This window comes from Scleropages formosus, chromosome 1 (assembly GCF_900964775.1).
Source record: "Scleropages formosus chromosome 1, fSclFor1.1, whole genome shotgun sequence".
NCBI classification, from domain to species: Eukaryota; Metazoa; Chordata; class Actinopteri; order Osteoglossiformes; family Osteoglossidae; genus Scleropages; species Scleropages formosus.
The window spans coordinates 6,939,155-6,966,956 of record NC_041806.1 but is presented as its reverse complement, the minus strand read 5'-3'; the positions used below and the strand labels follow the sequence as shown (position 1 = coordinate 6,966,956).

General features: G+C 43.7%; 2 protein-coding genes across 3 annotated transcripts; both read left to right on the top strand.

Annotated features, from left to right (window-relative positions):
• The first annotated feature begins 381 nt into the window (after window positions 1–381).
• Window positions 382–7,293, top strand: LOC108941931 (uncharacterized). The gene is made up of 7 exons (XM_018764858.1): window positions 382–450; window positions 1,549–1,863; window positions 2,396–2,452; window positions 2,662–2,718; window positions 3,619–3,684; window positions 3,917–4,021; window positions 7,020–7,293. Exons 1-7 carry the CDS (start codon window positions 393–395, stop codon window positions 7,172–7,174), a joined length of 813 nt encoding a protein of 270 aa, XP_018620374.1. The 5' UTR covers window positions 382–392; the 3' UTR covers window positions 7,175–7,293.
• LOC108941928 (uncharacterized) lies at window positions 7,289–27,396 on the top strand. 2 transcript variants are annotated; one of them, XM_029252949.1, is made up of 8 exons: window positions 7,289–7,667; window positions 7,780–8,323; window positions 22,025–22,141; window positions 23,516–23,833; window positions 24,664–24,720; window positions 26,551–26,655; window positions 26,751–26,779; window positions 26,872–27,396. In XM_029252949.1, exons 3-8 carry the CDS (start codon window positions 22,084–22,086, stop codon window positions 26,992–26,994), a joined length of 690 nt encoding a protein of 229 aa, XP_029108782.1. In that variant the 5' UTR covers window positions 7,289–7,667; window positions 7,780–8,323; window positions 22,025–22,083; the 3' UTR covers window positions 26,995–27,396. The 2 variants fall into 2 exon arrangements, with proteins under 2 accessions (XP_029108782.1, XP_029108970.1); XM_029253137.1 differs by lacking the exons at window positions 7,289–7,667; window positions 7,780–8,323 and having other exon boundaries at window positions 21,968–22,141.
• The last annotated feature ends 406 nt before the right edge of the window (window positions 27,397–27,802 follow it).

Here is a 27,802-nt window from a genome sequence, read left to right as displayed (position 1 = left end):
TGAAACACCATAATAAAGTCAGTAAAAATTAAGTAGCTGTGTTTTCACTTTTTCTTCACTCTGACCTTCCTTTTACACAAAATGGATTTAGAAAAAGATAGATGACAGAAAAACGGAATACAGTGAGGAAACAGAACGACTCTGTAATGATAAGTTTAACTGAGATGTTAAGATTAACTTTCAGCTGTTCAGTTGCTGTTAGTTCTTTTCTGCAGCAAGAAACACTTCCTGAATCTTTCATGGTGCTTTCTAGAGAAGGTGACCTCAGTTGTGACAGCACTTCTGTATATTTTTCTGTTTGCACAATGAGATGCGTTGCTTGTCTGAATTTAGAATAAATCCCCACACAGTGTGTGAGAGGAACAGGAAGTGACACAGCAGCGAACAGGGCGATGGCAGCGGTCGGATGGACCAGATTCATGTTGTTTCTGCTGCTCAACATCTCCATGGGTGAGAGAGGATATCGATTAAAGACCTAAAATGTGATTAATTTTGCTAACTTTTTGTTAAAAAGACAAAAAATAAGTCATTGACGTGCTCATGGAGCTTTGTTTCATTTTACCAGTTACTGAATTCAAGAACATATGTCTAAATACAAAAATATGTATTAGTGAAAAACAGCTACAATTTACATGAATGCCAACACTTGCATGACAATTCAGAATCAGAACGAGCTTTATTGCCAAGTATGTTCACAGATACAAGGAATTTATCTTGGTGACAGAAACTTCCATAGCACAGACAGAATGACAGTAACAGGACACAGATGAGAAGAGAGAATATGTGAATAAAGGATAAAAAATATATAAAAAATATAAAGTACACAATATACAAAAATAGTCACTAGACATTATATGTATGTACAGGTATGTTCCATAGAAATGCAAGAGAATGTGAGTAAGAAATATGATGTGATAAATAGATATAGTTATAAACATAAATTTAAGTCAAAGCACCAAACTCAGTAATAATGTCAGTAAAACTGAAATTATCAATAAATAATAGGAGTAAACATTTAACTATTTCTGTGGAAAGTAGCAGACTAATATATTCCAGTGTAGACATATTTGTGTTTTTCTACGTGTAAGCATGAGAAATGAAGGGATCTGGTGACGCGGCAGGTTTGACCGGTAGTTTGCTGTTTATCGGATACGGGGTTTGAGTCGTGCCCAGAGTGCGTGGTGGTTCTATGTATCGCCCCCAAAATATAAAAAATAGCACTCATAACTGTTTCTGTTCCTCCCTTGCCATGAAAACCACACAGGTGGTCCTATGGGTCAGGTTTCACTTGATGGCGCCAACAAATACAAAATAAATGTTAATTTTACATATTTAATGTTTACATTAAGACAAAGCTTTCCACAACTCCAAAATTCATAGTTTTAAATTCAGTATTTTCAGTAAAAAAAATGAAATGATAAAATCTTTATATTTGTCTGCAGAAGTGGAATCCTCTTATTTTAAAGTACTAATGACAGGAAATGTTTGCTTACAAACTTTTATAACATTAAGATGCTGTTTGTAATACTATTTCCACTGTTTTGCCAGGGAAAAATGCAGAGCAGTTAACTGAGCACTGTGATGTTGGACAGACTGTCACTTTACCTTGTAAACACACCATGTCGAACTGCTCCATGGTCTTCTGGTTACTGAATTCAAAATCAAATCTACTTACAACAGTTGAACTTGTTGTTGACGGGAAGGTCAAAGACACACAAAGATCTGGAAGACTGACAGTGGGGTCTGACTGCTCTCTACACATTAATAACCTGAACGCTGAAGATACTGGACTGTACACCTGTCGACTGTATCACAATGACAGCAATTTCACTGATATTTCTACTTTGCTATCTGTTGGCGAAAGTAAGTATTTCTGTGAATCTCACCATGTCGTAAAGTCATTGTCAAAACTGAACGTTTGTCACTGAAAACTAAATGTTTCTCACCAGAGCTCATAATAGTTCAAGAATATTAAGAATAAATAAAATATTACTGTATATTGTATAAGAAGTGGGGGGTGCGGTGGCGCAGTGGGTTGGACCACAGTCCTGCTCTCCGGTGGGTCTGGGGTTCAAGTCCCGCTTGGGGTCCTTTGCGACGGACTGGCGTCCCGTCCCGGGTGTGTCCCCTCCCCCTCCGGCCTTACGCCCTGTGTTGCAGGGTTGGCACCGGTTCCCCGTGACCCCGTATGGGACGAGCGGTTCTGAAAATGTGTGTGTAAAAGAAATACAAAACTTGTGTTTGATTGTTTCATTATCAGTGAGGAAAACATTGTGAAAAAAATGAAAGTGTCAATCACCTTGGAGATCAACTGATGAAACATCTACTGAGATACTGATCATTTATTTGTACAAAATGTAAAAGAAATTGGTCATTATTTTTGGTTAATTACTAGGATATGGAATAAAAGAAGAAAGGGAACGCAGGTATATTAAGGAAACTGAAGACTCTGGTAGGAAATGTGTCTCTCTTGTCTTGAACTCAACAACCACGGCAGCAGCATCTAATTGTGTGTTTCTGTGTATTAATACTGTACAGACTTTAATATTATGTATATTAATAATGAACAAATAATTATTAAAAGCTGCCCTGTAAATGAGTTTATCTGAACAACACTGTAACACAGAACTTTACATCTTATACTCTTTGTTTGTCTGACAGATACCAAGACAAACTGCTTCACCCCCGTCGTGTCTCAATCCACTCTCTCTTCTACAGGTACTGTCATGACTGTATTTCATATTTATTGTATTTTGTTATGGAAATTAAATGTACAGCAACTGTCCACAAAGTGACACAAAATAAGATGGATTGCTTGCTTCATCATGAACACGGTGTACTTTAAGAAAAACCTGGACTGAACAAAAGCTTCATACAAGATATAAAAATAATATAAAAGAACTAAAAGTATTTCTCAGCACAGCATGTAGTGTCTGAGCTGTTTGGTGTAGATTCAAATCTGGCTCAGTCTGTGTGGAGTTTGTACGTTCTCCCTGTGTCTGCGTGGGTTTCCTCTGCGTGCTTTGATTTTCCACATTCCAAAGACATGCAGTTCAGGTGAATTCATTACACTAAATTGCCCATAGTGTGTAAATGCATTAATAATAAAAGAAGAGACAGTAGATTTGACTGAGCTACACCGCCCATCTCCAGCAGGAAATAGAGTAAAGGACCTGTCTAGAAAAGAGCAGGGCAGACCAAACTCAGCAATAACAACAGTATAGAACTGAGATTAAGAGTACAGATAATAATGGGTTCACAATGGAACATTCATCTCTGTGCTCCTGTCTTTCCATACAATAGTGAGTATCATTTGCATTATATTAAAAAAAATATTTATAGAGCTTTGATTGCCTTTAGATTAGAAGCTCATGTTGAAATTTTAGCCTCTAATATCGTTAGAAAACCTTAGGCCTGTATGTTTGTTCAGTTGTTTACCAACGTTTCTCCAACATGAGCAGTCAATGATCACCTGAACATATTTTTATCCTTTAGTAGTTTCTCTTTCCCCCACCCCTGTGTGTGTATATATATATGAAAGTTTAATGAATGATCTCATGTTTTCTCCATCCTTGCAAAATATTTAAGGCTGATGTTATTTTTCTGCATTTCTAACAGACATCAAGATATACTGCATGACTTTGACAGCAGCAACAACCATTCCTCCTCCTACAAAAGGCATTGGTATGATATTTTCACTGTACTTCCTATCACTTTTTACACACATGCTTGACTGTTAATGAAAATTTTAAAATTCGTGTCAAAGCTGCATTCAGGTGGTTACAATCAGGCAACGGGGTGCAAAACAGCCACTATACGTCTAATTTCCACATATTGAGAAATTCAGCGATCATTTCCTACTAGATTAGAACCAAAAATAATCTTGACCTTTCTGACATTTGTCCTTATTCTGCAGGTGATGGCAGCTTTCCAGTTGTCGCTGTAACTGCATCGGGTGTGGCTGTGTGTGTAGGAGTGTGTGTCACTGTAGTAATAATACTGATCTACAACAGGACACCAGGTAAGGGGGTGTGAACTTCTATGACAAAACCTGAAACTAGAGGTTTAATCCTAAGGTTTGGTTCAGAAGATGACAAAGACTTCTTTGTTTTACAGACAATCACCTGTCATCCAGTTAAAGTGAATACTGCGCTGTTAAAACATGTACATGAACATACGGTATCTGTAGTGATATGTCTGTTCAAAACGATCCATCTGCTCATTTGTGTCCAGATGTCTGATACACACAGTCCAAGCAAAAAAAAGTCCAACAGAAAGACAGACAACATCAGCGCTGAATATGCAACCATCAGAACCACAGAATGAACACTGGAACATATCTAAAGCGGCATCATCTTCTGCACACGTCACACATCACACATACTGAACACCAAATACACACAGGTTTGTTATCAGTCTGTCACACATGTTGCATGAAGCTAATAGACGCACTGCTTTCTGACAGGAAATCCTATTGTTGTCTGTTAACGTTCATCCCTTAAGCTTCCTCAGTTGTGCTCCTACTACTAGCCTTGCTGTAATACTCTTGAGAAAAATTAATTAAAAACAAAATAAAAGCTTTTGATGCATAACAATACCAAATTCATATTTCATTATATTTCAACATATTTCATAATATTTGTAACAAAGCATTTTTTTCTACCTTGTCTGTCAATGAAGGGGAGTGCGGTGGTGTAGCAGGCTTGGCTGAGTCCTGCTCACTGGTGGGTCTGGGGTTCAAGTCCTGCTTGGGGTGCCTTGCAACCGGCTGGCGTCCCATCCTGGGCGTGTCCTGTCCCCCTCCAGCCCTGCGCCCTGTGTTGCCGGGTTAGGCTTCAGTTCACCACGACCCTGCTTGGGACAAGTAGTTTCTGACAGTGTGTGTGTTCCTGTCGATGTTATACTGTCATTAAATCATCACAATGGTCTGTAGTTCATCTCACAAACATAGAGACACAGTACACAACACACTGGATGGAGACATTCTGGCAATTTGCTTCATAGATCTTTATGATATAAACAAAAATAAAATTCCTCAGAATCCCTTGACACATAAATGACTAAATCATTTATTCAATGCTTTGAGTCACTTTAGAGTAAAGCATCAATTTTGATTTTAATACTTAAGTGTTATGGGGGTGCGGTGGCGCAGTGGCACAGTGGGTTGGACCACAGTCTTGCTCTCCAGTGGGTCTGGGGTTCCAGTCCTGCTTGGGGTGCCTTGTGACGGACTGGCGTCCCATCCTGGGTGTGTCCTCTCCCTCTCCAGCCTTACGCCCTGCGTTGCCGCGTAGGCTCCGGTTCCCTGCGACCCCGTGTGGGACAAGCGGTTCTGGAAATGTGTGTGTGTGTGTGTGTGTGTGTGTGTGTGTGTACTTAAGTGTTGTGTTTTATATTGTTGTCAAGAACTCAGGGAATACTACTGTCATTTTGTTGTATTGCACAACAGTACAATGACAAAGTCTTCAATTTAGTTCAATTCAACTAATAATAAAGGCTCTAGTGCTTCAGTTTTATATTTGATTGAGATTAGTGCATAATTGTGACTCGTTGATATTGTCAGTATGATGAAATCTTGTGCCATGTTGTGTTACATTCAGCACTATTAAGCTTCTATACATACTCACTTACTGACTACCAGTAATGATTGACAGTGACAACTGTCTGGAGCCTGTCCCAAAAGCAGTGAAAGGCTGAGGAGGGTCCAGCCTGGACAGGCTGCCAGTCCATTTCAGGGTAACCAGACATACATACATGAACCTACCTGAAACATGTCTTTAGACTGTTCTAGGAAAACACAGACACAGGGTGACATACGAAAACTGTTCACAAACTGTAGGTAATGCTGATGCCTCTCGTCACCTCGGAGTCTCGAAGTGGGTTTGAATCTGGTGTCGTCAGTTGTGGAGTAAAGTGGCCAGAAAGGCAGGATTTTAGGTACTGCACAGCAAGTTTGTTGCAAAAAAAAGGGTTTTATTCCAAAAATACAAACCCAAAATGGGGGAAAGAAGCCTCCTTTCCCAGTGGTATCCCAAAACTAACTGGAATACATCCAACAACCGAAAAACCTAGCTGGCTGAGTGCAAAAATGAATTAACTTTTTCTTTTCCTTGAAACGCCAACAAAAAATAAGTGAAAGCAAAAGTTTGATTCATACACATATTGTAAACCGAAAGGAAACTAAATAATTGCACATAAATATCTTCTGTTGTCTGTTAAGGTATGCACAGATAATGGGAAATTAAATTGTGTATAAAATAAGGTTAAAACATATATCCACAATATAGCAGTGTTCTCAACTCTGAACCTGGTATCTATATCAGTGTTCTCACACCACTGGACCTGGTATCTACCTTGGGCCGAATACGCCCATAACACCTTGACCCACTCCTCCACAGGTATGTCGCAGTTCCAATGGATCCTAGGAAACCAACCTGTGCTGTTTTGCTGTTTTCATGGTGTCCCGCTCTGGGCAACAATTCCGTGGTCGATGCCTGGCACCAGGGCAGTGGTGAGACGTGGCGCGCTGTCAAGACTCAACTCTGATGGAGTGTCCACCACTACAAGCTGTAGGCGAACCGCCACTGATGTGCCTTCGCCTTCCAGCCGAGGCAGAGAGTGTCGCTGTCCACCCAGGATCTGCGGTTGTTTTTCCTGTCCAGGAAGCTCATCCCCTGCTTCATCGGCCCCTTTGAGGTTCTTTGCCGGGTCACACCCATCTCCTACAGGCTCCGGTTGCCCCTGCACATGCGGGTCTACCCGACCTTCCACATTTCCCTCCTCAAGCCCTGCGGGTCCTCTCTCTTCCAGGCACCTGGTGTGGTCGCACCGACCCCACCGGCCAAACCGCCTGCGATGGAGGGGGTCCCGGTGTAAGCCATCCAGGAGCTCCTGGATCCCCTTTGGCAGCAGGAGGTCCTGCAGTACCTGGTGGACTGGGAGGGTTACGGTCCAGAGGAACGGAGTTAGGTGTCCGCATGCGATGTTCTTGACCCTGTTCTGATTCCTGATTTCCACAGAAGGTGTCCGGACCGCACCCTACTCCAGGGGCCGTCTTCCCTCGCATTTTAGGGCAGCAGGCGCTGCCTGTGGGGAGGTACTGTCACTGGTGTTCCTGCCCCTGACGACCACGTGCCTGATGACTGCGTACCCAGCAACAACACGACCACCGTGACCCCCTCCCTTGACAACTCCAAGGACACAGTATAAAGCATCCGCTCCAATGCACCTGGCCACGGAACCTCCAACTGAGAGATGTTCTCCTCACCTATCTTCCAAGGCTGACTGTTCTGCTCTGTTCTCTGGGTGCAACTCTGTGTGATATGAAAAAAGTAAATTAGCATCAGCAGTTGAATCTGCTCTCCTAATCCACCACATTCAACATGACAGAAGGTTCCGCCTCATATGCGGACTCAGCACTGCTCAATCAGCTGCACCATGCTGTCTCCTCGCATGGCACCCTGCTAAGCTTGCATGACCAGTCCCTATGCCAGATTGAGGAAACCCTCCAGGAGATGGTACAACTGTTCCACGTCAGCGGGATCGGCTGATCCGCTGGACTCCCCACGGCCGCCGTGGCACCAGAGCCATGCAAGTTACTGGACTCGGTACCGATGGGGCCCCCAACCGGGACGCCCTACCCCGCTAACCAGGACAAGTACAACGAGGTGCAGCACATCTACCAGGGCTTCCTAATGCAATGCAAGCTTGTGTTTACTACTTCCCCGTGAGTCTAAGCAGACGAAACCAAGATTGCCTACCTGATTTCTCTCCTCACAGGCCCTACACACTGCTGGGCCACGACCGGGTGGAAATCCTGCACCCCCTCCACCTACAAAGCCTTCAAGGGGCACTTTCAGGCAGTGTTCAACCATCCACTCTCCGCTCGAGCCACCAGCGACCGCCTAACGATGATGCAACAAGGCAATCGTTTGGTGGCCAAGTACTCCCTAGAATTCCGGATCCTAGCTGAACAGAGCGGGTGGAACTCCAAGTTCTTCTTAGCCAGCTTCTGGAACGGGATCCAGGCAGAGCTTGCCTACCATGGGGAGGAATGGTCCTTCGACCGCTTTGTGAACACACAGTGATAACCATTAACAGTCTTCCCAGAGAGAGAACCCCTCGCCTGTGGATACCTCTGCCGGAACACCGCTCCACCAAGCAAGCTACTGAACCAATGCAAATAGGCCAAGGCCGGCTGGACCCCGACGAGAGATAACGCTGCCTCCACGACCACCTATGCTTTTACTGTGGAATCTCCGGCTATTTCTGCGCAACCTGCCAAGCTCATCCACCGCAACCCAAAGCTAACCTAGAACCCAAGGTATGTAAATCGCAATTAACTCTGTCCTTGACTCTGAAGTGGGCAGGGAACAGACTGGAGGCACGCGTGCTGTTAGATTCCGGTGCGATGAGCTGTTTAATGGACACCAGTTTTGCCCGTACACATGACATACCCATGCGGGCTTGCGATGTTCGCTTGTGGGTCATTAGTCTCGACGTCCAGCCTATATTGTTAATTGACTCGCACACGGAATTGCTGCACATGTCGGTCAGGGCTTGCCATCGTGAAGAACTCGTGTTTTACCTGGTTGCATTGCCAGACACACCGATTATTCTGGGACTCACTTTGTTAGCTCTGCACGACCCGGTGCTCCGGACTTGGTTTCTTGCGAACCACAGCTCGAATGCTCCTGCCTGTTGCTTCCATGTCGAGTCAGCTCTGTTGAAACTGCCACAGAACGTGAAATCAAAGTTTTCACAGGCACAGTTAAGAAATGTCCCTGCTCAGTAATAATAATATATATTTTTTCATATTGTTGAAAATAGTTCTGGTAACCAGTCCGTTCACAACTAAATAAAACTACTTCACTTGTACTATTTATATTAGCAATCTATGGACCAAATCGGGGGGGGGGTGCAGTGGCGCAGTGGGTTGGACCACAGTCCTGCTCTCCGGTGGGTCTGAAGTTCGAGTCCTGCTTGGGGTGCCTTGCGATGGACTGGTGTCCCGTCCTGGGTGTGTCCCCTCCCCCTCCAGTCTTACATCCTGTGTTACCGGGTAGGCTCTGTGACCCCGTGTGGGACAAGCGGTTCTGAAAATGTGTGTGTGTGGACCAGATCATCTAAATTACAGCAGTCATTGATGCCATTGTGTTATACTTTTGCCATAAACAGAATAACACACTGAACAAGATATGAGGATTTTTTCATGGGTTCAAGGAAATAACTGTCATGGTGTCACAACGGAAGGAAGCCATCAAACCCAAGCGCGGAGAGTCAGGCTTCAAAAGGGGAATCCAAAAACCATGGTCACAAGGCAAAACGAGGGTCGCCAAGGCACAAACGTAATCAAAGGGACAAACTGAAAGCCGTAATCGGTGAATCAGGCAGGAGATCATGGAAATGTGAGATCAAGCAAGAGAAGGGAAAGGAGATGGGAAAACAGGGCTAAGGACAGGCTGAACGGGAGAGGTAAGAATGCGGGAAGCACACTCACAGTGATCTAGGCTGAACAAGGTTCTGCATTTGAATGTGCTCCAGACCGCCCTTTTATACCGTCGCTCCCCAATCTCCCGCAGGTGATCCCCGTTGGCAACTTACAATTATTTAGTAAATTGTAAATAATTTTGTGTTTTTATATAGATGGATAACTTTACTGCAGCAATTGAGGGTGAGTACCTTGCTCAAGGGTACTACAGCTGCAGATGGGATTTGAACCTGTGGGATCAATGGTAGCAGCACGAACCATTACACTACCAGTCACTCCTCATATTTTCAGTGGACATGAGATGGGCAGCAATGTGTTTTAGAGACAATGGTTGCCCTTGTGGTATCTTCCCGTATACAGCACACATGTTCAGGGTCTCTGTGAAGCTGTCAGCTTTGTCACTATCTGCCATGTTCATAGAGAATAAATAATTCAAGTGCAAGGTGTGAAGTCTTTGGCTAAATACAGTCCTGAGGAAAAAAAAAAAAGATCATGTCTATGTTGGACACATTGTTTAAACATTCATTGTCAACGCTGTTAAAAGTGTGACATGTCTGATTTAGTAACTGGTGGAGCCTCCTTTTACAGCAGTGACCTCAACCAAAAGTTTCCTGTAGCTGTTGAGTCCTGCACTTGAGTTTGGGTCCCTTCCTCTTCACAGAACTGTTTCAGCTCATTGCTTTTTTTAGGGTGTTTTTCAACCATATCTTCACACAAGGGGGTGCAGTGGGTTGGACCGGCTCCTGCTCTCCAGTGGGTCTGGGGTTTGAGTCCCGCTTGGGGTGCCTTGCGACGGACTGGCGTCCCGTCCTGGGTGTGTCCCCTCCCCCTCCGCCCTTACGCCCTGTGTTGCCGGGTAGGCTCCGGCTCCCCGTGACCCCGTATGGGACAAGCGGTTCAGAAAGTGTGTGTGTGTGTGTGTGTGTCTTCATGCAACTTTTTTGTTGCGTTAAGGACAGGACTTTAACCCAGCATCCCAAAATGTTAATTTCTTCTGTTGAAGCCATTTTGCTGTACTATTACTTTTGTTTTTAAGGGGAAATACCCTGGAAAGGATGCCAGCCCATTGCAGGGACACAACTATGTACCCAGTCACACAACTGGGCAAGGGTCCTGGAGCAATGAGAGAGCAAGCAGCTTGCTCAAGAGCACCACAGCCGGAAATAGAATCAGCAGCCTTCGGAGCCAAAGGCAGCCACTCCAAAGACGATGCCACCAACCTCCCCTGACTCCATTTTCAATTAACTTAAAAAAACATCAGAATCAGAACGAGCTTTATTACCAAGTATGTTCACACAAACAAGGAATTTGTCTTGGTGACAGGAACTTTCACAGCACAGACAGAATGACAGTGGCAAGATAGATGAGAAGATAGAGTATGTGAATAAGGGATGAAAAATATACAGTACCCAATATTATATACAAAAATAGTCACTAGTTACAAATGCAAGGGAGTATGAGAAGAGATATGATGTGATAAAAAGTTATAAATATAAATAGCATTATGTATTGCACTGGTTTACTCTCTAGGGGAGAGATTTAGGTGTTCATGAGATAGATGGCCTGAGAAAAGAAACTTTTCTTATGCCTGGCTGTCCTGATGCTCAGGCCAGATGGCAAGGGTTCGAAGAGGAAGCGGCCTGGATGTGAGGGGTCTAGAATGATTCTGCTAGCCCTTTTACTTACTCTGGACTAGTGCAGTTCTTGAAGAGCTGGGGAGGATGTGCCGATGATTCTTCCAGCAGTCCGAACCATCCGCTGCAGTCTTCTGATGTCCGATTTCGTAGCTGAGCCGAACCAGACAGTTATAGAGGTGCAGAGGACGGACTCAATGACTGCGGAGTAGAATTGCATCAGTAGCTCCTGTGGCAGGTTGAACTTCCTCAGCTGGCGAAGGAAGTACAACCTCTGCTGGGCCTTCTTCACAATGGAGTCTATGTGGGGCTCCCACTTCAGGTCCTGTGAGATGGTGGTGCCCAGGAACCTGAATGACTCCACTGTTGCCACAGTGCTGTTCATGATGGCGAGTGGGGATAATGCTGAGGTGTTTCTCCTGAAGTCTACGATCATCTCCACTGTGTTGAGCGTGTTCAGCTCCAGGTTGTTATGACTGCACCAGACAGCCAGCTCTTGGACCTCCTGTCTGTAAGCAGACTCGTTGCCATTCCGGATGAGGCCGATGAGTGTGGTGTCGTCTGCGAACTTCAGGAGTTTGACAGAGGGGTCTTTAGCGGTGCAGTCGTTGTTGTACAGGGAGAAGAGCAGTGGGGAGAGCACACATCCCTGGGGGGCGCCAGTACTGATTGTGCGAGCATTGGATGAGAATTTTCCCAGCCCCACTATCTGCTGCCTGTCTGTCAGGAAGTTGGTGATCCACTGACAGATGAAGGTGGGCACAGAGAGTTGGGTTACATTTAACCATTCATACAAAAACAATAAATCAAAACACAACATACCAGGACAACTGGTAACGTAGTGATTAGAGTTACTGCCATTGGAACCAAAGGTTAGTGTTTTGATCCTCACCTCTAGCTATAATACCCTTGAGCAAGGTACTTGCATTTAGTTGTTCCAGTAAAACTACCCAGCTGTGTAAGTTGGTAAACAGTTGTGAATACCTTAAACTGTAAGCCCTTTTGGAGAAAAGCATTAGTTAAATCAATTAATGTACTTGCCAAATTCGGTAGCTAAAAACCTTTTTGTTGTTTCTCAAGCAGTTATCTAAACTGTCTGGACTTCCTGCTACTGTAAAGCTTCAATTACTTTTGTGTACTTTTTTTAATATACAGTATTACATATATTTCAACTTTTTGTGTTTTCATTCTCTTAGTATGCATTCTATTTTATTCCATTTGTATTTTTTGTACAATATTCCTTTTTATTCTCCATTATGAAGAATTTAAAAAACCTTGCTATAGCATTAGAGACATAACACATTTTTAACCTTTAAATCTTTTGTTACTAGTTGTAACTCCTGCAAAGTGTAAAAAACCAAAAAAAAAAAAACAAAAAAAACCACACAACCTGTTGTAGGGGAGAGATGCTGTTTAACTTCAAGTTATGAATGAAACAAAATGAGTTCCTGCAATTCAGTCAACTTTTACTAACTACTAGTCCAAGTCAGGGTGAAGTGGATCTGGAACCTATCCTGGAGGCACAGCAAGGCTAATTAATGTACACACTTGACAGGATGCCAGTCCATCACAGGGTGCGCACACACACACACACACACACACACACACACACACACACACACACACACACACACACACCTAAACAGCTGTAGAGCTGAAAGGTAGTGTCATGATGTTCCCCCGGCAGATGCGTCAGACCCAAGTGTGAAGCACATGAAGTGGAGTCAAGGAGCGATCCAGTAGACATGGTCAGGGAAACAAACAGGCAAAAGGGTCACCAGTCTGTGAACAGGATCCGAAGAGCAAATCCGAGAGTTGTTGTCCAGGAAAACAGGCGAGAAGTCGTGGCAAACCAGGAAGTCGTAACCGAGGAGCAGGATGAGGCAACAGGGAAGTCAGGAGATCGATACCAAGAAGCGCAAGTGAGAGGCAAGGCTGAACAAGGTTCTGCGATTGTGTTTGCACTTTCCTTTTATGTGCTCATCCTCTGATGAACTGCAGCTGCGCCTCATTGCGTTGAGGTGGAGAGCGTGACAGTACTTCCCCTCCACGAGCGGCTCCCACCGCTCGGTGACAACCCGGGGCATTACCCCGGCGTCTGGGCACGGGCTGGTCAGGGTGGTCTCTATGGAATGCAGCAATCAGGTCAGGGTCCAAGATGTCCTTGGCGGGTACCGAGCATCGCTCCTCTGGGCCATAGCCCTCCCAGTCAACCAGGTATTGGAGACCACCAGCCTGATGATGCGAGTCTAGCAAGGCCCGCACGGCAGAGGAGGGGTCATCCTCGACGTGCAAAGGGAGGGGGAGGTGGTGCGTCAAGTGACGGCTGATGCAGGGATGCTGTGCAAGGTTTAGGGACCTCATCAATCCCCAAGGACATGGTTCACGAAGACCTAGAATAAACTTGGAGCATTGGCAAGGCCAAAGAGCATGACAAGATATTCATAATGACCGAGGGTGGTGCTAAAGGCGGTCTTCTATTTTTCTCCCTTTCGTATCCTTATCAGATTGTAAGCGTTGCGTAGGTCTAATTTAGTGAACTACTGCGCTCAGTTAACCAGCTCCAGGGCTGCTGTTAAAGGCAATGGGTGAGGGTATTTCACGGTGATCCAATTAAGCCTCCGATAATCAATGCAGGGCCGGAGACCCCCCATCCTTCTTCTCGACAAAGAACCCAGCAGCAGCAAGGGAACTGGATGGCCGGATGATCCCTGCCGCAAGGGCTTCAGAGATGTATTGCTGCATGGCCTGTTGCTCTGGTATACCTTACCCCAGGGAGGAAGCCAATAGCAAAATCCCAGGGCCGGTGTGGAGGAAGCACTACTGTGTATTCTTTGCTGAATACTTTCGCTAGGTCATGATACTCGGGAGGTATGTGAACCTGTGTGAGAGAGTCTGCACCCTCAACCGATGTGGCCCTGCAGGGGATACAAAGACAGGTTCCCCCACATTGCGGTCCCCATGACAACAGGTCGCCCGTACTCCAATTAAAGACAGGGTCATGTAGGGCGAGCCATAGGAAACCAAGGATTACTGGGGTCTCAGGGACTGTGATAAGATAGAACTGCAGCTGTTCCTTGTGGCAGGCCCCCCATGGACAAGTGGAGGGGCTCCATTTGAGTGTCCACGTACGCCCTCCCCAGAGGTTGGCCATCCAGTGCGATTATTTTCTTCCGACTGTCATACTGGTGATAGGGGAAGTACTGAGTTTTTGAAAACCCTAGGTCCAAAAAGCAGCTGGCAGCCCCGAGTCCACCAAAGCTTGGGTCTCAACTGAGTGTGATCCCCAGGAGATGACCATGGATACGGTAAGGCGGTTGCACCGGAGGGTTCCACTCACCTGGGGCTCGGGGTGAATAGGGCATTGAATCCGGAGGTGTCCATATTCCTCACAGTAGAGGCAGAGACGATTCTGGATGCGGAACAGCCGCTTAGTGGTGGTGAGGTGACCATGGCTAAGATGAAGAGAGTCGCTCCTCTTACGTGGAGGGAGTAGTCTGTTTGAAGTGTGTTGTGGACTATGATCTCTATTTTGGGTGAGGTTGTCCATTGTAATGGCAGCTTGAATGAACTGGTCAAGGGTCCATTTCTCACCCCGGAACGCCAGTTCTTTGCACAGCCAAGGAGATAACCCGCGTCGAAAACAGGCGAGTAGGAGAGCCAATCCTTTCTGCAAGAGTTCTAAATTCCAATGCATAGTCAGCTGCGAGGCGATCACCTTGAGTCAAGACCATGAGGCGTTCAGCCTGTAAGTGGGTTTTGAACTCCTTATAGGAGAACCGGGAACAGCGCTCCCAAGCGGCACTGACCCAATCCAGCGCTTGGCCAGTCAGGAGGGAAAACAAGTAATACGGCTTAGATCCGAATGGTAGACGCGGGGAAAAAAAAAAATAAGTAAACTTGCACTGTAAAATAAAGCTGGCACAATGGGCAGGGGTACCATCAAAACGGGTCAGGGGAGACAAGTGGAGAACGTGTGGTTGGGACAGCGTTGTGTTTGGCAGGTCAGGTGCTGCAGAAACGGCTGCGCATGTCGCGGTGGGCGGCGTGAGCGTTCCCGGCTTGTTCAGCGCGCTTACCTCTTTGTTGTAGGAGGTGATAAGGTTGTAGAGAGTCTGTTCCATCCCTCCCAGGCGTGCTGCACAGGAGTCTAACACCGACAGTATCTGGATCAGCTCCGCTGGGTCCATGTTAATGGCAGAACTTTCTGTCATGATGTCCCCCCTGCGCAGATGCTACGGACCCAAGTGGGAAGCACAGGAAGTGGAGTCAAGGGGCGATCCAGTAGACATGGTCAAGGAAACAGGTGGAAGGGTCACCGATCTGCGAACAGGATCCGAAGGGCAAATCCGAGAGTCATTGTCCAAGAAAACAGACAAGAAGTCGTGGCAAACCAGCAAGTCGTGGACAAGAAGCAGGACAAGAAGCAGGACAAGAAGCAGGACAAGAAGCAGGACAAGAAGCAGGACAAGAAGCAGGACAAGAAGCAGGACAAGAAGCAGGACAAGAAGCAGGACAAGAAGCAGGACAAGAAGCAGGACAAGAAGCAGGACAAGGTTCCACAATTGTGTTTGCTCTGCGCTTTCCTTTTATGTGTTCATCCTCTGTTGAACTGCAGGTGCACCTCATTGCGCTGAGGTGGAGGGCATGTGCCACGCCCACATCATTGGCGTAATCGGATACAGCTGGGGCTCAACAGCTTAAAAGGCTGAAGCAAACGATGAGGGTTGCCGAACCTTGTTTGCTGATCATGCAATCGCTCTGTGTCATCCTACTTGCTGCCTTGTACCCTACTCCTAGCTCCTCTTCCCTTCTCCTGAGACCACTCCCGCCCTGATCCGCTCACTCGTATTCTGACCCAATGTCTGTTCTCCTGACTCTGACACTGGATTTCCTTGTTTAGCCTGTTTGCAGTCCGAAGACCCTTGATAAGCTTATTATTCAGCATCAGATCCCTCCTGTAACATGAAACCACTGCCTGCATCGATTACTGAGAACCTCTTTGAACAAAACCTCTTTTGTTTTTTTATTGAACTATTTGAACGTCTCTGTTTTCAAAGATTGTAATTTGTTTTACCAGTCCCATGTGGGTTTGGGATGTAGATGTGGGATGTAGGGGGTCGTTTAGGGGATACAATTATTTGTTATGACCATATGTAGGAAAAATCAACTTGGCTCCAAAGGTTGGCAGTTCTATCTCAGGCTGTGGTGCCCTTGAACAAACTGCTTGCCCTGCCATTGCTCCAGTACCTTCACCCAGCTGTGGGACTGGGTACATAGTTGTGGCCCTGCAATGGGCTAACATGGCTGACATCCTGCCCAGGGTGAGCCCCCCCTCCTCAGCCTTGCACCCAGTGTCTCCAAGATAGGCTCCTGCTTACCACGACCCCGCTCAGGACAAGCGGTTGTTGAAATTGGTTGGTTGATAGTAGAGTACATGTGTTTTAAGAAATGTAAAGCTGGTGAGGGTTTCACAGATTTCATACAGTACCTAATCAAAGGATTCATACATTATGACTTTTTAATGTTTGATGTACTGTCATTTTATATTCTGTCAAATGAAACTGAGACTTTTACTTCCACTTTTCATTTATCTGTCATTTATATGAGCAAAGAAAGTTTAATATTGCTTGAGTTTCACATGTCTTTTATATCTAGTATTTTAAATACTTTTCTGATGCTCTCATTGATTTTATTAATGGGGTAAACCATACAGCGGCACCCTGAGAAGAGGCCGGGAGTTCAAGTCCTGCTTGTACATTTATATTTATTCATTTAGCTGACACTTTTCTCCAAAGTGACTTATAATGTTAAGGTCACAATTATTACATACTTACAATCATGGTGACTTTTGACAGACTGCCATCTCATCCTGGATGTATTCCATCCCCCTCTAGCCTTGTGCCTTGTGTTGCCAGGTTAGGCTCCAGTTCAGTGCGCCCCTGTTTCGATCAAGTGGTTTCAGCCAGTTTGTATATACAATATAAACAAAATACTTGATATCAGCACAAAACCTGACTCCAGCCTTCTGGTATGGTGATGGAACATCATGCAGGGCTACTTTGCATCCTTAGTTCATTGAGAGAACGGTGAAGTCCAAACTGGACCAACAAATTCTACAGGAGAATATATGGCTCACTGTGATGTGATACAGAAATTGTGTCTTTTGAATGATCCTAAACACACAAGTAAAAGTACAACAGAATGGCCTCAAAAGAAGAATGTTGCATTTTGGGGTGATGGGTTAGAGTCCTGTCCTTAACACAACTAAAATGTTGTGTCCCTGCATGTTTGAAAAACACCCTAAAAATAGAAATGAACTGAAACAGTTTTGTAAAGAGGAAGGGGCCCAAACTCAAGTGCAGGACTGATCAACAGCTACAGGAAACTTTTGGTTGAGGTCACTGCTGCAAAAGGAGGCTCCGCCAGTTACTAAACCAGAAGTGTCACACTTTTAACGGCATTGACAATGAATGTTTAAACAATGTGTCCAACATAGACATGATCTTTTTTTTTCCTCAGGACTGTATTTAGCTGAAGACTTCACACCTTACGCTTGAATTATTGATTCTCTATGAACATGACAGATAGTGACAAAGCTGACAGCTCCATGGAGACACTGAACGTGAGAGCTGTCTACAGGAAGATACCACAAGGGCAACCGCTGTCTCTAAAACACATTGCTGCTATTTTCACTAAAAGTATGAGGGTAGTGACTGGGAATGTAATGGTTAGTTCTGCTACCACTGAACCATCCATCGTCAACAACCGCTTGTCCTAAGCAAGGTTGAAGTGAGCCAGAGCCTTACCCAGCAACGCAGGGCGAAAGGCCAAAGGGGGAGGGGACGCATCCAAGACGGGATGCCAGTCTGTCGCAAGGCACCACAGGCAGGGCTCGAACCCCAGGCTTGCCACGTAGTGGGCACTTGCCCAACCCGCCACACACCTCCCCCCCCATAGCTATATAGCACCAGAAAATTATTTATAATTCAGTAAATAATTGTAAGTAGCCTAATATTGCAAGTTGCTTTGAAGAAAAGTGTCAGCTAAATGAATACATGCAAATGTTGTGGAACAATATCCGAACGCAGCATACCGAATTTGTCTTGATGTCTTTCAGTGAAGCAGAAAAATAGCATAAGCCTTAAATGTTTTGCAAGCAGGGGGTGTGGTGGCACAGTGGTGCAGTGGGTTGGACCAGGTCCTGCTCTTCAGTAGGTCTGGGGTTCAAGTCCCCCTGGGGGTGCTTTGCGATGGACTGGCATCCCGTCCTGGGTGTGTCCCCTCCCCCTCCGGCCTTACGCCCTGTGTTGCCGGGTAGGCTCTGGTTTCCCGCGACCCTGTATGGGACAAGCAGTTCTGAAAGTGTGTGTGTGTGTGTGTGTGCTTTGCAAGCCTGGAGAAAGCATAAAATTATTATACCAAACTTTAATACGTATAAAGAGATATTTCAGCAGCAAAGCATATTTGGGTGTTTATTGAATTCTCATCTTGGAGAAACACTGGTAAAGAATAGAACAAACATACAGGCCTAATATCTTGCTAAAGTTGGGGCTCTACTGTCAAGGCAATGAAACGTGAATAATAATTTTTTTTTTAAATATAATGTAAATGTTATCCACCCCGCCACCCCGTATGGGACGAGCGGGTCAGAAACTGTGTGTGTGATGTGTGTGTTTTCTAATTAATATCATATGGAAGGACAGGGATACACAAGTAGCCACACAAACACACACATACTCACAATCGCACAAAGTCATTTACAGTGTTCATGATGAAGTAAACAATCCATCTTCTAAAAATCGACAACAATATTTAATCTGTGCACGTAACAAAAAGTAACACAATCATTATAGTAGCTGTAGGAGAGACAGTAGATGGAGACACTACACAGATGTTGGATGGAAAATACAAACTCCTGTATAATGTCCTTCAGAAACCCTTTTTCTGTCTTTTGAAATGTTGTATCATTACCTCAGTATATTTAAAGTTGAATGCAGTGCAATGTAACTGATAGATGGTACTGCCTTACAAACTATTAGGTTCAGAAAAGAAACATTTCCTACCAGAGTGATGGTGTATAACTGAATGAGCTGTTCAGTTTCCTTAATGTCGCCACATTGTATTTTCTATTCCATGGCCACGGAATGAACCATAAATGAATAACAAGTGTGATTCTATCATTTTGTTTTGCATTTTTTGGTATAAAATATTTCAGTCACAGTATTAAGAGCCAGAGAGAAACATTTAGTGCTCAGAAACAAATGTTCAGTTTTGAGAATCACTGTTTACACTAAAAGTGACAGTTAAACACTTTCTTTTGCAAAAGATAGAAGAACAAGAGAAATATCAGCAATAGCAGTACCTGGAAGAGAAACAGCAGATGGAGACATTACACAGTTGTTAGACCTTGTCTTGGTATCTGTCAGCCAAACAAACAGCAGATAATGGAGACCACAGTACTACAGTGTTGTTCAGGTTATTGTTATTTATATAATTTGCAGAATATGGGCCTCTAATATTAAGACATTTAAAACTCGATAAATATTCCTTAAAATATATTTTTAGACGTTAATATAATTTGAATCTACAGGAAGACACAATTAAATACTATTTATTTTGTTATTTACATTAAGATCCTCTTTTTGACACTGCTCAGAATTCAATACATAGGATGCTGGTCTCAAGTGCAGGATCTTTATTTGACTCATGAGGACAAAGCAGGTTTCGTGGTTGGGTACGTGGTTGGGTCGGGTCAACTGGTGAACGCTGTTGAGGTGAGGATCCAAAGATGTGGTGAAGGGGTGAAGCAAGAGGTGAGAGACGTGGAGTCGGGCAAGGGGACGAGAAGGAGAGGGGCAAGGATCAGGAACTGGTAAGGATCACAGGGAATGACTAGAGATCGCTGAGGGGGAGGTTGTCTCTGTGGAGATTCCACAACTGGAAGGTGATGGGTTAGTGCTTATGCTGACTGATACCAGGTGTCCTGGGGTGTGGTAGTGGGCATAGCACCGCTGACAAGGAGACTTGAGTATCTCAATAAATAATGTAAAGTAATGCATAATCAAGGTGGAAAAAACTGAACTTGCAACCACAAGTTAAGTGGTTTTACACCTGCAACACGAGCAGCTTCATAAGGTTGTTTTCTGTAGGCGTAATTGAAGCCTTAATACAACTGGCGAATAAAACAGCAGAAGACCTCGAGTAACACTGTGGTGAAACAGACTGTGGTGCAACAGAAACTAAGTCAGGGTTCCTTAGAACACTGATTACACCATACTCGTGACTTTGTTGTCTAAAAGAATTAGGAAACGAAACCTAACTTATGTGTTAATAAAATAAAAATTAAAAGAGCAACCTGTAGAAGTCATTATGAATATGAGAAAATGTCTATATCAGACAGGACTGACTACTAGCTGACTTTGTGTGGTATGATGGGTAAAGAGCTACTTCCTCCATACCCAGTGTTACTGTACTGATTCCATTGTGTAAACCTTCCTTTCCCATTCAATTCATACACAAGAATAACTTGGAATTCTGGACTCCTTGAAGGAAATCACTACTGTATAATGTAGTAATTTGTTGTGGACATTATTGCTATATAACTAAATAATTCAGCTCTTGGCCCCTTCTACAGGCTGGGCCTCTAGAATCATCAGCACCATTTACTCCTCTAGTGATGGCCCTGACTTCATATACATATCTGAACACTGACACTCCAGTCTGAAACCTTGACCTTTCAGTCGTCTTTGTGGTGCTGCATGGGAGATTGTTGGACTGTTAATATTAAGGTTTTGCCTTTGATCTTAGCAAGTAGAACAGTTCCTTAAACATTTTTGGAGTTAATATGAATTTAGTTACTACACTGTCAGCGAAGAATCAGGGAATAAATGTGCTTAAGATTTATCTTCCCTCATTCCCCCCATACGTATATCTGTAAATTTTTTCCTCCTTTTGAACAGAAGGTAAGAAAATTAGGCAAATGACATCAAGATTATACATTCGGTCGATGAGGACAGTACAACACTGCACTGTGAGTTGATGATGATGGGTGGATTTACAGGTTATATTTATTTACTGGTGTAACTGAAATTCAGTCTTTCGATCCTGGTGGTTCATCCTGCTGTGAACACACTGTGCAGTCAAGAGTGTGTGACTGTTACTGACAAACACTCAGTAAAGAGGAGTTCATTATACTGAGCTCATAGTTGAGTGAAGTGTGTGTTTGTGTTCACGGTGCTGAGAAGTATTTAGAATATTTATTTGTGATTCTTTTGATCCACAGGCCAAACCATCATGATGTGTTCATCACTTCTCATTCTTGACAGACCTTCAGTTTAGGGCCTGAATGCTGAAGACTTGTTGAGTGTAAATAAATCATTGGAATATTCATCAGCTGATATTCATGCATCACTCAGACATACAGATACTGACTAAAATGCCATAATAAAGCCAGTAAATGAACTAGTCGCTGTGTTACTTATTTCACTCTCATCTATTAGAGTGAGCAGAAAGGCTAATTTGTGGCTAAAATCAGTTCATATGGATTTTTCCATTTTAAACAAAAACCTTTGTATCTACGTAGTTTGTTTTTTGAATCCAAAAAACAATTGCTTAACACCTGTCCTTCGTTGTAATACTCCAACCTTCTTCGTATGCAAAATGGTTTTCGAAAGAAAGCAGAATACAGAAAAAATTTTAAAAAAAAAACTGAATAGATTGAGGAAAAAGTATGACCCATTAATTTTCAGTTTTTTTCATTCAGTTGCTTGGTGGCTGTGACGAGTTTTCTACTGCAGTAAGAAACACAGAATACACTTCCTGACTCTTTCATGGTGGAACAGCACTTCTGTATTTTTTACTGTTCCCACGGTAAGATGTTTTGCTTCTCTGAATTTAGAATAAAACCCCACACAGTGTGTAAGAGGAACAGGAGGTGACACAGCAGTGAACAGGACGATGGCAGCGGTCGGATGGACTGGATTCATGTTGTTTCTGCTGCTCAACATCTCCATGGGTGAGAGAGGATATTGATAAAATACCTAAAATGTGTTATTATTATGCTTAGCTGACATCTTTGTTACAATGTTTGTATTCTGGGTCAGTATCTCCATCAAGGGAAGTACAGCAGGTGAGGGGATTCAAACCCAGGTCCTTTGATTACAAGACAACAGATCTGACCATTAAATCACCTGTTACCCCTGTTATCATTTGCTTCAGGCATAATAGATATTAAACATGGAATCTACCATTAATTTTTCCTTTGTTAAAACACACGCACGCACAGCAGGACTCAAACCCCACACGCACCGGAGAGCAGGACCCAGCCAAAGCCACTGCACCACCACACACCCCTACTTTGTTAAAAAAGCATAAAAAATGTTTTTTTATATATTGAAATTTTTGATGTCCTCAAATGAAATATTTGTTCCTTTTGTGAGTTGTTATTGTTGATTTCCAGAAAATATGTCTAAATACAAAAGGAACTATTAGTGATAAATAGCTAAAATTTACATGTATGGAAACATTTGCATGCCGCTATAAGTCAAAGCAGGGGGGAGAGTGGTGTGGTGATGTGGTGGTGCAGTGGGTTGGACCACACTCCTGCTCTCCGGTGGGTCTGGGGTTCAAGTCCCGCTTGGGGTGCCTTGTGACGGACTGGCGTCCTGTCCTGGGTGTGTCCCCTCCCCCTCCGGCCTTATGCCCTGTGTTACCGGGTTGGCTCCGGTTCCCTGTGACCCCATATGGGACAAGCAATTCTGAAAGTGTGTGTGTATATAAGTCAAAGCACCAAAATCAGCATGTATATTCTCAGTAAAATTGAAATGGTCAACAAATAATAGGAGTAAGCCATTGACTCTGTATTTTTCTGTGGAAAGCGACAGAATAATACATTCTAGTATAGACATATTTTTGTTTTTCTAAGTACAAAACATATATTAGTTGTACATACTTCACGTTCACAGATATTTAGATTATACTAAAATTCAGAGCATCAGATTCAGTCTTTTTAATTAAAAAAAAAACAAACAAAATCTTTAACTTGTCTGCAGAAGTGGAATCCTCATATTTTTAAGTTTTAGTGACAGAAAATTTTTTTCTGAGCCACTTGTCCCATACAGGGTTGCGGGGGAACCAGAGCCTACCCAGCAACACAGGGCGTAAGGTCGGAGGGGGAGGGGACGCACCCAGGACGGGACGCCAGTCCGTCGCAAGGCACCCCAAGCGGGACTCAAACCCCAGACCCACCAGAGAGCAGGACCTGGTCCAACCCACTGCGCCACCACGCCACCACGCCACTCCACCCCACTAGTGACAGAAAATGTTTGATTAAAAGCTTTTTTAACATTAAGATATGCTGTTTATAATAATATTTCCATTGTTTTTCCAGGAAAAGACCCAGAGAGGTTCACTGTGAGCTGCGATGTTGGACAGACTGTCACTTTACCCTGTAAATACACCTTGTCCGACTGCTCCATGGTCACCTGGTTATTGGATTCAGAATCAAATCCATCTACAGCCATTGAACTAGTTGTTCACGGGAAGGTCAAAGAGACACAGAGATCTGGAAGAGTGACAGTGGGGTCTGACTGCTCTCTACACATTAAGAACCTGAAGACTAAAGATACTGGACTGTACTTCTGTCGACTGTATCACAATAACAATAATTTCACTGATATTTCCACTGTTTCTCTGTCTTTTGGCGAAAGTAAGTATTTCTGTGAATCTCACTGTGTCGTAAAGAGTCGTTGTCAAAACTGAATGTTTGTCACTGAAAATGAAACATGCCTCACCAGGGATCAGAATACTGCAAGAACACACACACACACACACATTTTCAGAACTGCTTGTCCCATACGGGGTCGCAGAGCCAACCCGGTAACACAGGAGGGGACACACCCAGGATGGAACGCCAGTCCATCGCAAGGCACCCCAAGCAGGACTTGAACCCCAGACCCACTGGAGAGCAGGACTGTGGTCCAACCCACTGTGCCACTGTACCCCACTGCAAAAACATTAAGAATATATAAAATATTACTGTATATTGTATAAGAAATACAAAACAAAACTTGTGTTTGATCGTTTCCTAACCAGTGAGGAAAACATGGTGATAAAAATGAAAGTGTTGATCAATTGATCAAACATCAGCTGAAATATCGATCATTTATCTGTTCAAAATGTCAGTAATGAGGTCATTTTCGTGTTGATTAGAAGGCTATAGAATAGGGTAAGGGGGGTGTGGTGGCACAGTGGGCTTGGCCGGGTCCTGGTCTCTGATAGGTCTAAGGTTTGAGTTTGTCTGCTTGGGGTACCTTGCAATAGACTGGCGTCCCACCATGGGTGTGTCCCCTCCCCCACTAGCCTTGCGCCCAGTGTTGCCGGGTTAGGCTCCGGCTTGCTCCGGCCCTGCTTGGGACAAGTAGTTTCAGCCAGTGTGTGTCTGTGTGTAATTCTTAAAACCCACCCTGTAAAATTAGGTTATTGGAACAACACTCTAATACAGGACTTCATATCTTCTGCTGTTTGTTTATTTGACAGATACCAAGACAAACTGCTTCACTCCTGTAACGCCTCCATCCCCTGTCTCTCCTGCAGGTACTTATTACTGTATTATATTTATTATACATTATGATATTATGCATTATATTTTTTGTACATTGCTAAATATTGTTCTCAAAAGAGTGGTATAAAATAAGATGTATTGTTAATGCATCATCATGAACACTGCAATTTACCAACATGTGGACTGTGTTGGGGGGGGCACGGTGGTGCAGTGGATTTGGACGGGGCCTCCTCTTTGGTGGGTCTAGGGTTCGAGTCCTACTTGGGGTGCTTTGCGATGGACTGGCACCCTGTCCTGCATATGTCCCCTTCCCCTCCAGCCTTGTACCCTGTGTGGCTGGGTTATGCTCTAGTTTGCCACAACCCCACTAAGGACAAATGACTGTAGACAATTGTGTTTGTGGACTGTGGTGTGCAAGGAGTTTTTACTATTGTTATCCTGTTGCTCTTTTCCAAAACACAAATTTCTTTAAATGTCATTATGGTCTAGAGTCATTATTGACAAAATATCAATTATCATAATACTGTATGTATAAAACAGATGCTAAAGAATTATAGCTGTTCTGATTCAGTTCTGGTGGAGTGATGTCCAATATTATATTTTTAAGCTTGTAAAAGACAAGGAGAAACTTCGCCTGAACTGTCATACATAAAATTAGGATAAAAAACTGAAATTATTTCTGAGGTCCCTATATGCATGTTAGGAGACCTGCCATTAAGCCTTTAGACATACAAGTGTTCTACACAACAAAAATAATTACTGTTTTAATAACAAGTGAACACAGTAGACATTAGGAGCTCATAATGAAAGATTAACTTCTAGCATCATTAAAAATATACAGTCTATATGTTTGTTCCATTCTTTAAAGTGTTTATCCTACATGAGCACTCAATGAATACCTGAGCATGCTTTGTTCCTTTAATATCTCTTTATAATATAAAAGTTTTATCAGTCATGTCATGCTTTCTTTATGCTTTGCAAAACATTCAAGGCTGATGTTATTTTTCCACTTCACTGACAGACATCAAGATACACTCCACTACTTTGACAGCAGCTGCAAACAATCCTTCTGCAAATGACAGTGATATGATATTTTCAGTGTTTCTTTCCATTTTTACACACAGCTTTTATTATTGATGAATGATTTGAAATATTTGGCAACACTTAGTTCTGGCAGTTATCATGAGGCCAAGGGATGGAAAACAGTAACTACATGTGTGATTTACACATACAGACAAATTCAGTGATCATTTCCTACCAGACGAGAATGAAACATAATCTTTAATTCTGAAATATGAAATTTGGCATTCTGCATATGTACAGAAAGATATGTGCTCATCAGCACAAATTCTCGTTCTTAGTTTCCTTTCACAAATATTGACCCTCTTTGATATCACTATACAGGTATATACTGCAGTGCGCTGCACTCTGGGTTTGGATGAGGCAAAGAAGTTTATGAACATTCATAGGAACACTGGCACCCAGCAAGAGGTTTCAGTGTGTACACAAGGAAATAATGCTCTTGGTTCGAGGATCCCTTTTCTTCTAGGACCTGCACTTCAAGCCAGCCTTCCCAACCTGCTTAGACATTTTTACCTTGTTTTCACCTTTTCATACTGCCCAGCAGGCACTCACCCCCTTATAATCCCTGTCAATCCCCACAGTGGCTGAACAACTATTTCACATCTTTCCCACAATTCCCTATATTCACAATTATTTGGAGTAAATGTATGTTCCCGCTCAAATGTGACACTCCTTAGTAACGTGGGTCGTTACAGTATTTATAAACATTAAATGATAAAATATCGTCCAGGTTTATTTACTATCTGAGGACCTTTCTGACACTTGTCCTTATTCTGCAGACGATGACGGCTTCCCAGTTGTTCCTGTAGCTGCATCGTGTGTGGCTGTGTGTGTAGGAGTGTGTGTCACTATAGTAATAATACTGATCTACAAGAGGAGAGCAGGTAAGTGGGTGTCAACCTCTGTGACAAAAACTGAAACCAGACGTCTAATCCAAAGCTTTGGTTCAGAAGATGACAAATACTTCTCTGTTTTACAGAAAATCACCTGTCATCCAGTCAAGTCAAAGTGAGTACTGTGCTGTTAAAACATCTATATGTATGAACATATCTGTGGTGATATGTCTGTTCATAATGATTCATCTGCTCATTTGTGTTTAGGTGTTGGATACAGACAGTGTAACATACATTGTGGTCGACCACAAAAAATCCACCCAAACAGAGACCAACAGAAAGACAGATAACATCATCACTGAATACGCAACCATCAGAACCACACAATGAACACTGGAACATGTCTAAAGTGTCATCATCTTCTGCACACATCACACATACTTAACACCAAATACCCACAGGTTTGTTATCTGTAGCATGTGTCAAATCTGCCATGACCGATAGAGACAATATTCCTAGGGGTCAGTGGAGACACCACTCAGTGCCACTTAGCCCAGAACCATGCACCTGTCCACAATCTGATGATTAGTCAAGTATACATTCAAGATACACAAGACAAGATGTTATACACCATGCGTATTTATCATCGACTGTACACAAAGACCCAGTTTAACCAACATGAAGCCACTGAGAACATCCAGCGTAGCCAACAGACATCTCCATGACCCGAGACCAAGAAGCTTAGCTACCTTCTCAAACACATCCACCAACCAAACCAACAAACCAAACCAACACACCCATCAAACCAACAAACACGCCAAACCCACCAACCAAACTAAACCAACCCACCAAACCAACCAACCAAATCAACAAACCAAACCAGTGCACCCAACAAACTAAGCCAAAACACCCACCAAACCAAACAAACACGCCGAACTCACCAACCAAACCCACCAAACCAACAGACCAAACCTGCAAATCCACCAACCAAACCAACAAACCCAGCAACCAACTTCACCAACCAAACCAAAAAACAAACTCACCAGCCAAACAACATACCCAACAACCAACCAACCAAACCAGCAAGGTACCTGTGGTGATCAGTTGTTCTTTCTGTTATTACCTATAGAGGTCAGAAGTGTACGGTAGGGACAGGAAGGATACCTAGACAGGAAGGATTTGAATTTGGCAGGGAATA

Excerpts from the sequence above, each read along its gene's own strand:
- LOC108941931 (XM_018764858.1), top strand. The coding sequence starts at position 393 with ATGGCAGCGGTCGGATGGACCAGATTCATGTTGTTTCTGCTGCTCAAC. Across the intron at positions 2,719-3,618 it reads ATCCACTCTCTCTTCTACAG|ACATCAAGATATACTGCATG; the intron begins GTACTGTCATGA and ends CATTTCTAACAG. Across the intron at positions 3,685-3,916 it reads TCCTCCTACAAAAGGCATTG|GTGATGGCAGCTTTCCAGTT; the intron begins GTATGATATTTT and ends CTTATTCTGCAG.
- LOC108941928 (XM_029252949.1), top strand. The coding sequence starts at position 22,084 with ATGGCAGCGGTCGGATGGACTGGATTCATGTTGTTTCTGCTGCTCAAC. Across the intron at positions 23,834-24,663 it reads TTCTCTGTCTTTTGGCGAAA|ATACCAAGACAAACTGCTTC; the intron begins GTAAGTATTTCT and ends TTTATTTGACAG. Across the intron at positions 26,780-26,871 it reads TGTCATCCAGTCAAGTCAAA|GTGTTGGATACAGACAGTGT; the intron begins GTGAGTACTGTG and ends ATTTGTGTTTAG.